This window comes from Hyaena hyaena, unplaced genomic scaffold, assembly GCF_003009895.1.
Source record: "Hyaena hyaena isolate Hyena2069 unplaced genomic scaffold, ASM300989v1 scaffold_510, whole genome shotgun sequence".
NCBI classification, from domain to species: domain Eukaryota; kingdom Metazoa; phylum Chordata; class Mammalia; order Carnivora; family Hyaenidae; genus Hyaena; species Hyaena hyaena.
The window spans coordinates 1,192,071-1,203,274 of NW_024081141.1; the positions used below are offsets into that span (position 1 = coordinate 1,192,071).

At 49.4% G+C, this 11,204-nt stretch overlaps 1 protein-coding gene across 1 annotated transcript; it reads left to right on the plus strand.

The window, feature by feature from the left end:
• Positions 1-580: 580 nt before the first annotated feature.
• KRT76 (keratin 76) lies at positions 581-9,186 on the plus strand. The gene is made up of 9 exons (XM_039255073.1): positions 581-1,207; positions 2,264-2,484; positions 3,901-3,961; positions 4,650-4,745; positions 5,337-5,501; positions 5,611-5,736; positions 6,521-6,741; positions 8,363-8,397; positions 8,813-9,186. The coding sequence occupies exons 1-9, from the start codon at positions 581-583 to the stop codon at positions 9,184-9,186; spliced, it is 1,926 nt and encodes a 641-aa protein (XP_039111004.1).
• The last annotated feature ends 2,018 nt before the right edge of the window (positions 9,187-11,204 follow it).

Consider the following 11,204-nt stretch of genomic DNA (forward strand, 5'->3'; position numbering starts at 1 on the left):
TGGTGCCAGAGTGAACCGTGGGGTCAGTGCACCTCTCCTCCCCACTCCAGCCCTCCTCTAGGTATTTCTCTGAAGAGGTGGGCACAGATGACATGTCACTGGGTTGTGGCACTCTGGCATTGCAGGGAGGGACTCAGCCCATATGGAAGAGGTTGTCTGGTCCTCACCCTTGTGTCATGGAGCTCAGTGGCTCCTAATCTCCTGGTGTCAAAATCCAATTCATCCTGCTGGGTCAGATGCTGTCTGAGTTCCCTAAGCCCCCTGAGGAAATCACAGGAAGGGAGGGAGGAGAGCTTCTGTCTTTTGTCAACTGTGGCAAGTTTGGGTGATTAAGCTAAGAAAGCAAAGTCATTTTGGTCCAGAGGATTAGTTTTGAGGTGTGTTGCAAATCTAGAAGCAACTTATTGCCCGGGAGGCAAACCAAACCCAAGATGACTCTCAGCTAATTGCTTGCCTTTCCATGTGCCAAGCCTAAATCCTCGGTATATAAAGGCCAGCTTCTTCTCCATCCCTGTCCTCTGCCTTCATCCCTCTAGACTCTTGCTAAGCGATTGCTAGCTGACCTCCAAGCTCTCTCACCATGAACAGACAAGTCTGCAAGAAGTCCTTCAGTGGTGGCAGCCAGGGTTTCTCAGGCCGCTCCGCTGTGGTCTCGGGAAGCAGTAGGATGAGCTGTGTGGCCCGCTCAGGGGGAGCCAGTGGAGGGGCCTGCGGGTTCCGGGGTGGGGCGGGTGGCTTTGGCAGTCGCAGCCTCTACAGCCTGGGTGGCAATAAGAGCATCTCCATCAGCGTGGCTGGTGGCTCCCGGGCTGGTGGCTTTGGGGGAGGGCATAGCAGCTGTGGCAGTAGCTTTGGGGGTGGCTATGGAGGTGGCTTTGGTGGTGGTTTTGGTGGTGGCAGAGGAATGGGAGGTGGCTTTGGAGGCGCTGGTGGCTTTGGAGGAGCTGGTGGCTTTGGAGGGGCTGGTGGCTTTGGAGGGGCTGGGGGTTTTGGTGGAGTTGGTGGCTTTGGTGGGCCCGGTGGCTTTGGTGGGCCTGGTGGCTTTGGTCCTGGTGGCTTCCCTGGGGGAATCCAGGAAGTGACTGTGAACCAGAGCCTCCTGCAGCCCCTCAATGTGGAGATCGACCCCCAGATCGGGCAAGTGAAGACCCAGGAGAAGGAGCAGATCAAGACCCTCAACAACAAGTTTGCCTCCTTCATTGACAAGGTGAGGGCAAGGTTCAGAGGTGGCGTGGATGGTTTTGGCTGCACAGGGGGCTGGTATACAAAGATGCCTATAGGATCTACCAGGCCCACAGGTGGAGTATTGGCTTCTTGTTCTGGTTCTGCCTTGGGCCCTTCAGGACAGCAAACATGCCTCTTTTGCTCTTCGGACCTTGTTTTCCTAACTGTGAAACAGGGAAAGGAAAGGGAATCCAGTTCCTGATTTCCTTCTGTGGATATGACTAGGGAAAATGAAGTGGGGGCCGGACGTGCTCATTCTCCCTTTTAAGAATGGGGCATTAGCCACGAACTTATTATAGCTATCATTCAATTTCTCTTGGAGAGCAACTGCTGGATAATCTAAACTAGCTGGTAGTTAAATTTACATTACTAGGAAACGTGGGACTGCCTCTCAGTGATGGGTATCAGCAACTGACTCACCTTCTTGATTTGAGCGGCCTATGCAGGGTAGGGTGTGCTGGATCTGGGGGAATGAACCTGGGTCCGAAGTTAAACCCAGGTCAACTATAAGCTGAGTAAATGAAAGGGGAAACAACTAGGGAAAATGTGGCACAACTTAAGAAAAGTTAGACCTTGATGACTGTTTTCACTGCCTGTAGGGAGGTAAAATGTTTACTTAAAAATAATTATAAATAACTTTATTTATGCTGGCTTCATGTAGTGGTGTTCCCAAGGATCCTAGTAGAATAGGGCAGTGCTGGGTATGACTCTTAGTTTTGTCATGTAGTAGCCACATCACTTTGGGCAAGTTAAACTGTTTGAGACTCTGTTTCCTTGTCTACAAAGGGGATAGTAACACCTCCTTTACAGGTGGCTGTGAGGATTAACTGAGATAGAATAAGTGAAGGTAGTAGGTATAGACAACAAATTCTAGCTCTCCCTTCTCTAAATTCTCACTCTTCCAAGTTAAAAAGCAAAACACAACACAACAGAGGCTATTGCAGATTGGAGAACTGGGTTCATTTTCCACTCTTTGGGTTGTGTGGCTCCACTTGCCCAACTCAGGAGGCTGACTCCTTCTCTTTCTCACCTGATGCAGGTGCGGTTCCTGGAGCAGCAGAACAAGGTCCTGGAGACCAAGTGGAATCTGCTCCAGCAGCAAACCACAGGCACTGGCTCAGGCCCTAACAACTTGGAGCCTTTCTTTGAATCCTACATCAGCTTCCTACGCAGGCAGTTGGATTTGGCTCTGGGGGAGAGGGGGAACCTGGAAGGAGAGCTGAAGAACCTGCAGGACCTCGTGGAAGACTTCAAAAAGAAGTGAGGCCCCAAATGGGGAGTTTCTTCTTCCGGGGGATTAGCAGGGAGGTGTAGCCTCAATTTGAGATTTTAACTGTCCCTGACTGCACCTTCAGTCAATATTCTTGGATGGACTTATCAAGTGGTCCATGACCAAGTAGAAGGGGTCAGAGGGTGGGGACTGAGACTTCTAGGTGGATAATTATGACATATTTCTCAGGCTCCAGGCAGGCTCCTCCTACACTAATTTAGGTGGATGAGAGAATCTTCCCAGAATTAAAACCCTTTTGGGATGAAGAGCCCTCCATTCTTACTGTACATGGGAATCACCTTGGAAGCTTGTCAGAAATGCATATCCCTGTGCACCAGACCTAGTTATTCTGAATCAGTAGGTGTGGGGCAGGTCCCAAGAGTCTAGCGCCCCATCTGCCCGGGTTCCTGGCAGATGGTCTAGGGTCACTTTGTAAAACACTCTTTGTCCAGTCCAATACTCAGTTTCTGTAGCTTCAGTCAATCTCCGCCTGCATGTGTGGGGTTGTAGCTGATACCCTCTGAGGTCTGTGAGAGGCAAACAGGGCCTCTCAAGGTGGGAAGGGAGCTGCAGATATCCCCGGGGTCAGGACCCACAGGGGTGGGAAGCCCCATTCTGGGTCAACTGCACAAGCCTAGTGGGCACCCACTCTGTGTCAGGCTCCGTGCTGAGCTCTGGGAATCCAGTGGGCAACTCAGATTGACGTTGCCCAGAAACCGTTTCCCCTGGAATCATTCCATTTTTCAGTCTTCGTGACATCCAGACACTTGGTGGGAGACTTTAGTCATTAACAAGCAGGAATCTCATAACCTTGATGCACTCAGGAGACATAAGTTCATTTTTAACCCAAATTCCTGTAAGAAGCAACTGTTAATGAAAAGGGAAACAGAGGACAGAGGCAGAAGCACCTAGTCTGAGAAAATACCTCTCTGGATCTCATGTACACACATTGTGCTTTGTGATGTTTGTCACAGCCAAGCAAGTAAGTAGTCAGGCTCCTTGCAGTCCATGCCCTTGCCCCCCACTCTCCACCTCCCCTCCCCACCCTCCCATCTTCCCACACTTCAGCCTGTTGCCTGGGCTTGGAGGGAGGAGGACGAGGCAGTCGCCTGAGCTCTGAAAGTTCTCTAAGCAGGACTGGCTACTTAATTCTGGGGGCTCAGTGCCCAGTGAAAATGCAGGGCCCTTGTTAAAAAATCGGGCTGGTGCCAGCAGAGCATTAAACTGAATGTGAGGACTTTATGAACCCAGGGTCCTGTGTAACTGCACAGGCCACGTGCTCATGAAGCTGGTCCTGTCCCCTGGTGAGGAGATTCTGGATGAGTGCTTAGGATCTACCCCCATGTCCCCGTTTTAAAAAATTTCTGAAATTTCACTGTCCAAATGTGTGCTTCTTTCTGTCCCAGGTATGAAGATGAGATCAACAAGCGCAATGTGGCCGAGAATGAGTTTGTGGGGCTCAAGAAGGTGAGTGAGAAGGATGGAGCAGACCAAGGGTTTATTTCTGATTTCTGGGTACTACTCCCATGGAGTCAGGGCACAGCCAGTAGTTCTGGGGCACAGTGACCCTATGCTGTGTGTGTGGTTTTTATTTTTCCAGACAGTTTTTGGAAATGAAGGAAGCTGCTCTAAATATATTATTGGTAAGGAAAGACATCTTACAATGTCACTGTGACTAATGAACTGATTAGTAATGCAAACGAATAATGGCGGCTTTATGTGTAGCATTAATCAAGGTTTTCAGCCTACAAGTGTACCCTGGATGGTATTAATAAGAACAAGTGACCAATATTTGTAGCTGACTTAAACAGTCATCGTAAAGATGAAGTAGTGAGAAGAATACCTTCATTTCTATTCAGAAGGCTGGTTACATGGTACCAAAACCCCAAAGTCACATGTTAGATAAATGTGATTTTTCTACTCATACTCCATGCCTGACTAATAGGGTTTATATTTTGTTAAAGTATCAGGGTTTGGTTTGTCAAAGCAATTAAAGGGAAGAAAACCACTTCGATTTTCTATTAAAAGGGAAGGTGAGAAGTGGAAATTAGGGGGAGGGCAGGGGAGGGTAAAGGCTTAGGAAAGAGCTGTGGGTGGTAGGGGAATGGTGGGTCGTTCATTTGGGTATCTGATTGCCCGTCTCTGTACCTTTCAGGATGTGGACACGGCGTACATGAACAAGGTGGAGCTACAGGCCAAGGTGGACAGCCTGACAGATGAACTGAACTTCCTGAGGACCCTCTATGAGATGGTGATTCCTTGATTCCTCGGTTTGCCGAGCTCCAGAGCCTTCCTGTCTGCATCTTCTCTAACATGCTTCTCAAACAAGATGTTAGGAGATAGTCAAGGGGCAGAACACTCACAAAACCAGCAACAGAGCTTGGAACTCAGCTACACCCCACCTGGGAAATGCTAACTTAGCTCACCCAGCCCACATAGACCTGGGCTACAGGGACAGGGTCCATCTCCATCTTCTTTGTTTTTCCTGTGTCCTCAGCCCATTTTGTTCTACACTTTCCCCCTGGCTCTTATACCAATAGCACAGCTAAGTCCTTCAGAGCACTCCTCCCTACTCCAGTCCCAAGGAACCCACACAGTTGGGCTCACTGTCTGATACTCTCAGGCTGAGAACCTGATTCTATTTGCAGGTTTTCTTTAACTTTGTTGCCTGGCATCCTTTAGGCTATAGCCAGGTCTGAAATGCAAGCTTATTTTTCTGGCTGTTCCATTCCCGGCCCCATTTTTGGGGATATCTCTGCTGGTAGAAGATTCCTGGACTTATTCATTCCCAGCATCTCCTGGGCCAAGGGATGGTGAGAATGACCATTCGTGTTCCCTGTAGGAGCTGTCTCAGATGCAGAGTCATGTCAGTGACACGTCCGTGGTCCTGTCAATGGACAACAACCGCTGCCTGGACCTGGACAGCATCATCGCTGAGGTCAAGGCCCAGTATGAGGACATCGCCCAGAGGAGCAAGGCAGAGGCCGAGGCGCTGTACCAGACCAAGGTGAGAGCCCTCTCTTTGCCTGCATACTCTGGGTTTAGGTCCTGCTGACCTTCATCAAGAATATTGTAACATTTTGTGAAGCCATGTTGACTGGTTTCTCCTCTGTCAGCTTGGGGAGCTGCAGACCACAGCCGGCAGGCATGGGGATGACCTGAAGAACACTAAGAGTGAGATCATGGAGCTCAACAGGATGATCCAGAGGCTGCGGGCTGAGATTGAGAATGTTAAGAAGCAGGTGGGTCTGGACCTATTGGAGAGATCCTGGAGGTCTTCTGACCCGTGGGGAGAGAGAGGCAACTATTGTGCCTCTGCCACATGCTTTCTCTGTCCTTTCATGGTGTCACATGTGGGATAGCTGTCTCTAGGAGACTCCATTCTCCCTGAGATTCCCTCTGAAAAATGAGCTTCTTGGAAATCTTGCAGTTGTAGTGAGGGCCTTAAACACTCAGTTCTCAGTAGGATCTACCTTCAGTAAACTATTTGTCATAACCTCAATGGCTAATTTGTGTCACTGGAATAAACTGATTAGGTGGGGAGTATTTAACAGTCTTGCAAAAAACCAGTTACCAGATTACTACTACCTTTACCAGTGAATGTGTTCTTTTTCTTATTTAAACATTTATTTATTTTTGAGAGACAGAACACAAGTGGGGGAGGGGCAGAGAGAGAAGGAGACACAGAATCCTAAGCAGGCTCCAGGCTCCGAGCTGTCAGCATAAAGCCTGACACAGGGCTCAAACTTGCAAACCATGAGATCATGACCTGACTGAAGTTGGACTCTTAACCGACTGAGCCACCCAGGTGCCCCTGTGTTCCTTTTCCTGATGAGACATGAGTTAATTTCAATGGGCCAAAGATAAACAGACCAATTACAAAACAGACTTGTGTTTTCCGGGTATGTGACATTGCAATTTCTGGTAAGGGATGGAGGGATGCTGAATGGAGAAAAGGACTTTCAGGAAAGATCAGCTGTTTCTTGATCACTATGCTAATTACTCTCCTACCTTCCCCTGGACCAGAACGCCAACCTGCAGGCGGCCATTGCTGAAGCTGAGCAGCGCGGGGAGATGGCCCTCAAGGATGCCAATGCCAAGCTCCAAGAGCTGCAGGCTGCCCTACAGAAGGCCAAAGATGACCTGGCCCGGCTGCTGCGGGACTACCAGGAGTTGATGAACGTGAAGCTGGCCCTGGACATGGAGATTGCCACTTACCGCAAGCTGCTGGAGGGCGAGGAGTGCAGGTAAGGGGCTGTGGGGCCAGCATTCTCCAGACAGGATTTTAGAGTGACCTTTGATAATGAAGAAAGAGAGCAAGATGATTGGAGAGGACAACTCAAAGGGTAAGGAACCTCCTGAATGACAGAAGTTAGGATTTTGTTTTTGGTGAATCAAGATAATTGATTCTCCTATTTACCATGGGCATATGTATTACACAGCTCTGTTGTTCATTCTTATGAGCAATGAGTAATAAAATGTGCATTGGGGTTATGATAATAGTTACAGTGATATCCATTGGAGCTTTTTAAAAAATGTTCATCTATTTTTGAGGTGCAGAGAGAGAGAGGGGCAGAGAGAGAGAGGGACAGAGGATCTGAAGCAGACTCTATGCTGACAGCAGAGAGCCCATGTGAGGCTCAAACTCACTGACTGTGATATCATGACTTAAGCCAAAGTTGGACACTTAATCACCTGCACCACCCAGGCACCCCTGGAAGTTTCTGAGATGGCAGAACATTTTATGTGCTCTCTAATATGGTAGCTATTAGTCACTTGCGTACTAATGGCTACTGCAACTGAGGACATGAGTTTTACACTTAATTTTAATAAATTTTAATAAGTGTAGTTAGCCTCATGTGGCTAGTAGTTACCATATTGGACAGCATAGTATAGACAGTCCTGCAATGCTCCACCCCTGAGGCTGAGTCCATAAGGGAGGTGGCCGATGCACACACACTCTGGAAAAACAGCACAATATCAAGTAGCAGATAAGGGCTTAGGGAGTGGATATCAAATGCTAAAGGACTGTCAAGAATTGAGAGATCTCTGCTGACTAGCTGCTCCACGCATTGTGTGTCGAGCCTCTGGTCTTAGGTAGCTCCCAATCTGATGAAGGAAGCAGGTATGAGAAGGAAGCTTAAGGATTTTTTATAAATCTTGATGACAGGTGTGAGAGTGAAGATGGTGCTATGTGTATTGGGGATTTTGGGATGAGGACAGAGTGGTCGACCACAGCGGGGCCCACACTGGCAAGGTGCACAGACACATTCCACGTCTGCTCAGATGTGTGGATGTGCCTGCTCCATGAACATGGATGAGGCACAGGAAGATGAGCTGTGTGGGCAGGACATTTTCAGGTTCATCATGTGTTGAGTGTCAGCTCCTCTTACATTTTACCTACCTTGAACCATCACCAGCCTACCCCCCCGCCCCCCTCCCCGGGAAGGTTTACTGGGGAAGGCTTCTTGGAGGAGGAAGATCAGAAAAAAATCAGGGAAGTAAAAAGACGGTCTCAGCAGGGGAGGAGAGGTGAGGAGGGACTAACCACCTGGGGGCTGGGTGTTGAGCACTTTGCCCGGAACAGATGCTCTGGAAACTAAGGGAAAGAAGACGGACGGATGAAGAAATGGAGGGTGGCTGGAGAAGCTTCTGAATCCCTCAACCCCACTCTCTAGCCCCCCAAGCCCCTTTTCTTGGGGAGATGTGGTCATGGAGACACTTAGAATAGCCTTTCTTCCCCCTGGAAGCTTGACTTCTAGTAGAGCAAATAGGGGGATGTTGCTCCCAAGGTAATGAACCCTCATTAGCCACAGAGCTAATGACTCATTGCAGAAATAGTCCACATCTCTTTCTCTTCCTTTTTAGGATGTCTGGAGAGTGTCAGAGTGCTGTGAGCATTTGTAAGTAGCTCTTCAAAAATTTTCTCCCTGGGTTGCAAAAAGGGTGATCAGAGACAAACTCATTGACTGATCTACAGCAGTAGAGCCTGACCCATGCAAGGAGACCAGGCCCCCAAACAGCGCTAGAGCCATGGCCACACACTCCCCGCCTCACATTAAGCCAGGAAACGTTAAGGCCAAAGTTAAAATGCCTGTGGTCTTGGGGAGTTCCTTAGGTTGGAAAACCAGAAATGTCTATGGACGCTTCTGGCTCTTGTTCTTGGGGAGGGACAACAGAGGGCCAGGCTCACTCTTGTCAATTACAAGCTGAGGCCTCAGAGAAGTTGAGCACATTCCTCCAATCCGCAAGCCAAGCAGGGCAGAGCTGTGATGCAGACCCAGGTCTTTGCCTGAATCGAGTGCCTGTTTTCTGCAGCAGTGGTCAGCAATGTCACCAGCACCAGCAGCGGCTCTGCTGGAAGCCGTGGAGGGGTCAGTGGCAGCAGCAGCGGTAGCTACAGAGGCGGCAGCAGCAGCAGAGGCAGCAGTGGTGGCTACGGAGGGGTCAGCTGTGGCAGCAGCGGCGGCTACGCGGTCACCGGTGGTAGCAGCGGGGGCTACCAGAGTGCCAGCGGTGGGGGCAGGCTCAGCAGCGGAAGTAGCAGCTCTGTAAGCCAGAGTGGAATTGGCTCCAGCTCTGGCGGCATTCAGACCTCGGGAGGCAGCGGCTATAATAAGTCTGTCAGTGGAGGCAGCACCAGCATCCGTTTCTCCCAGGCAACCAGCTCGAGCCAACACTGCTCCAAGTGATCCTCTGGGGTAAAGTGTCCATGCCCACCTGCATCCCTCTCAGCCTGCCACGGCACCTCCTACTCTGCTTGGCATCAACAAAGGCCAACCTCAACCTCGCTTTTCTTCAAGTTCCCCAGAGAAGAGGCTGAACTTCTTTCTGGCTCCTCCATCTCCAAGACCTCTCCTAGGCCAGGAAGGTCCAGCTGCCAGTCCTCCACGATGACACCCCCAGATGAGGCTGTGATAGCTCCCGATGTGATAACTCCATACCACTACGGACTTTTCCAGCCTGGCCTGTTCCCACCCTGGCCCATCTCCCTTTCTTACTGGGAGTTGATGGTCTGGAAGTAAGCGTGTTTCAGCCCCGCTGAGGAGGGGGGTGCTAGGGAGTGAATGGTCAAGTTCTCTGGACTGTTGGTTCTCAGGGTGCCCTCTTCACATTGGCATCATGTCCTGACCTTACCTCTGTCCCCTTAATTTCCCCAGCTGTGGAGCCTCTGGTGATGATTATGTTGCACTTTCTTTTCTCAATAAATTGCACTGTGTTTCGCATTCTGGTGTTTGGCTTTCATTCAGGGAGTCATAGAATAAACGGAGGTCCAAGAGTGGAGAGAAATCAAGTGTGGTTGGTGGTCTCCCAGAAGTTATGGTGGGTATAAGGGATGCTCGATAGGCTTAGCTTCTCCTTTATTCATTTGGCTGCATTCTTGTGATAGGCCTGCCCAAGAGTATTTATGTTGCTTATGTGGGGACCCCCCACTCCCAGGGAGGTCTTCCCATCCATCCTCCTCTAAGCAGACCTCTGGGATCCAGTCTTGGACAAAGAGGGCTTTGTAGTTCATCAAGGGAAGAGATTTTCCTAGGACTGTGGCTCCTTTGCTCCAAATCCCATGCTGGGCAAACACAGCAAAGTCTCTTTCTGCAAACACAGCTTCTGGAGTCTGGAGGGGTCAATGCATAACACCATCTCTTCCCTGACCAGGTTCTCAGCCAATTAAAAAATAAGACAAAGGAATGAGCAAATGGAGAGCCAATATTGCATTTATTACTAGCAAAGCAGATACGGGGGAATACTGTTTATACCTCTGGTGGAATGGGTTTCTTATTACAGGACCTCAGGGTTAGACCAGATTTCCTACCTGGGCAGACACAATATATAGGGTCATCATGGCCTTCCCTATGGTTTCAGACCTCTCATGTGAGATAGGAGAGCAGAAGAGCAGAACATAAGCTCGCTATGGGTAGTCAGATCTTTAGACATGGATGGACAGAACTATGCATGCCCAGTTCTTCCTTCCAAACTCACTCATCAGGCAAGAGAGAGAGAGAGTAGCAGAACCATCAGTGGAATTTATTCCAGATGGATGTAAAATTAGTATTGAGGAAGATGCATAGTCGCACTACACTGGCATCTCCCAGCTGTTCCCAGAAATCTGTAACCCAAACCCAGGGAGGAGAGGGACAGCGAGATAGCCACGGAAGGAAACCAGGAAACTGAGAACTTCAGGGGAATCTCTGTTCCTTCCCTCACTCCCGAATCCAATCCCAGCTGCATGCCTTTGAGCATGGTAAAATTTTGGTTTGTAAGTCACTGCAGATCATACATTATCTCCCCACACCCCCCCAAAGTCAGATCCAGAGCTGAAGTAATGAGAGGTCATCTGTACATTTATCTGATGGTCCAAGAAAAGTACCAGGACGAGGTCTCCATGTTCTTGAGCCTGATCTGATCTCCTATGCTCATCCCATTTGATCTCCAAAATATAGCAGCCCTGGTGTCAAGCCTTGGAGGAGACTAATTTTACAGTTCCTACACTTGAGAGTGTAATAAATCCTTGCCCATCTTTTCAAGGCCGGCTGGCAGGTGAGAGTCCCTTCCCCCTTTATCCTTGGCATAGCTCAAGGTATTGTGGGAGTAGGACAGACCATTCTGGATTGCTGCTCTTACTGGCCCTTTAGAGACATCACTGGAAGCATCACCAATCCCTAGGAAGACACCCCAGATGCTCTGCTCCTTGTGTTGCCTAACTTTCTGG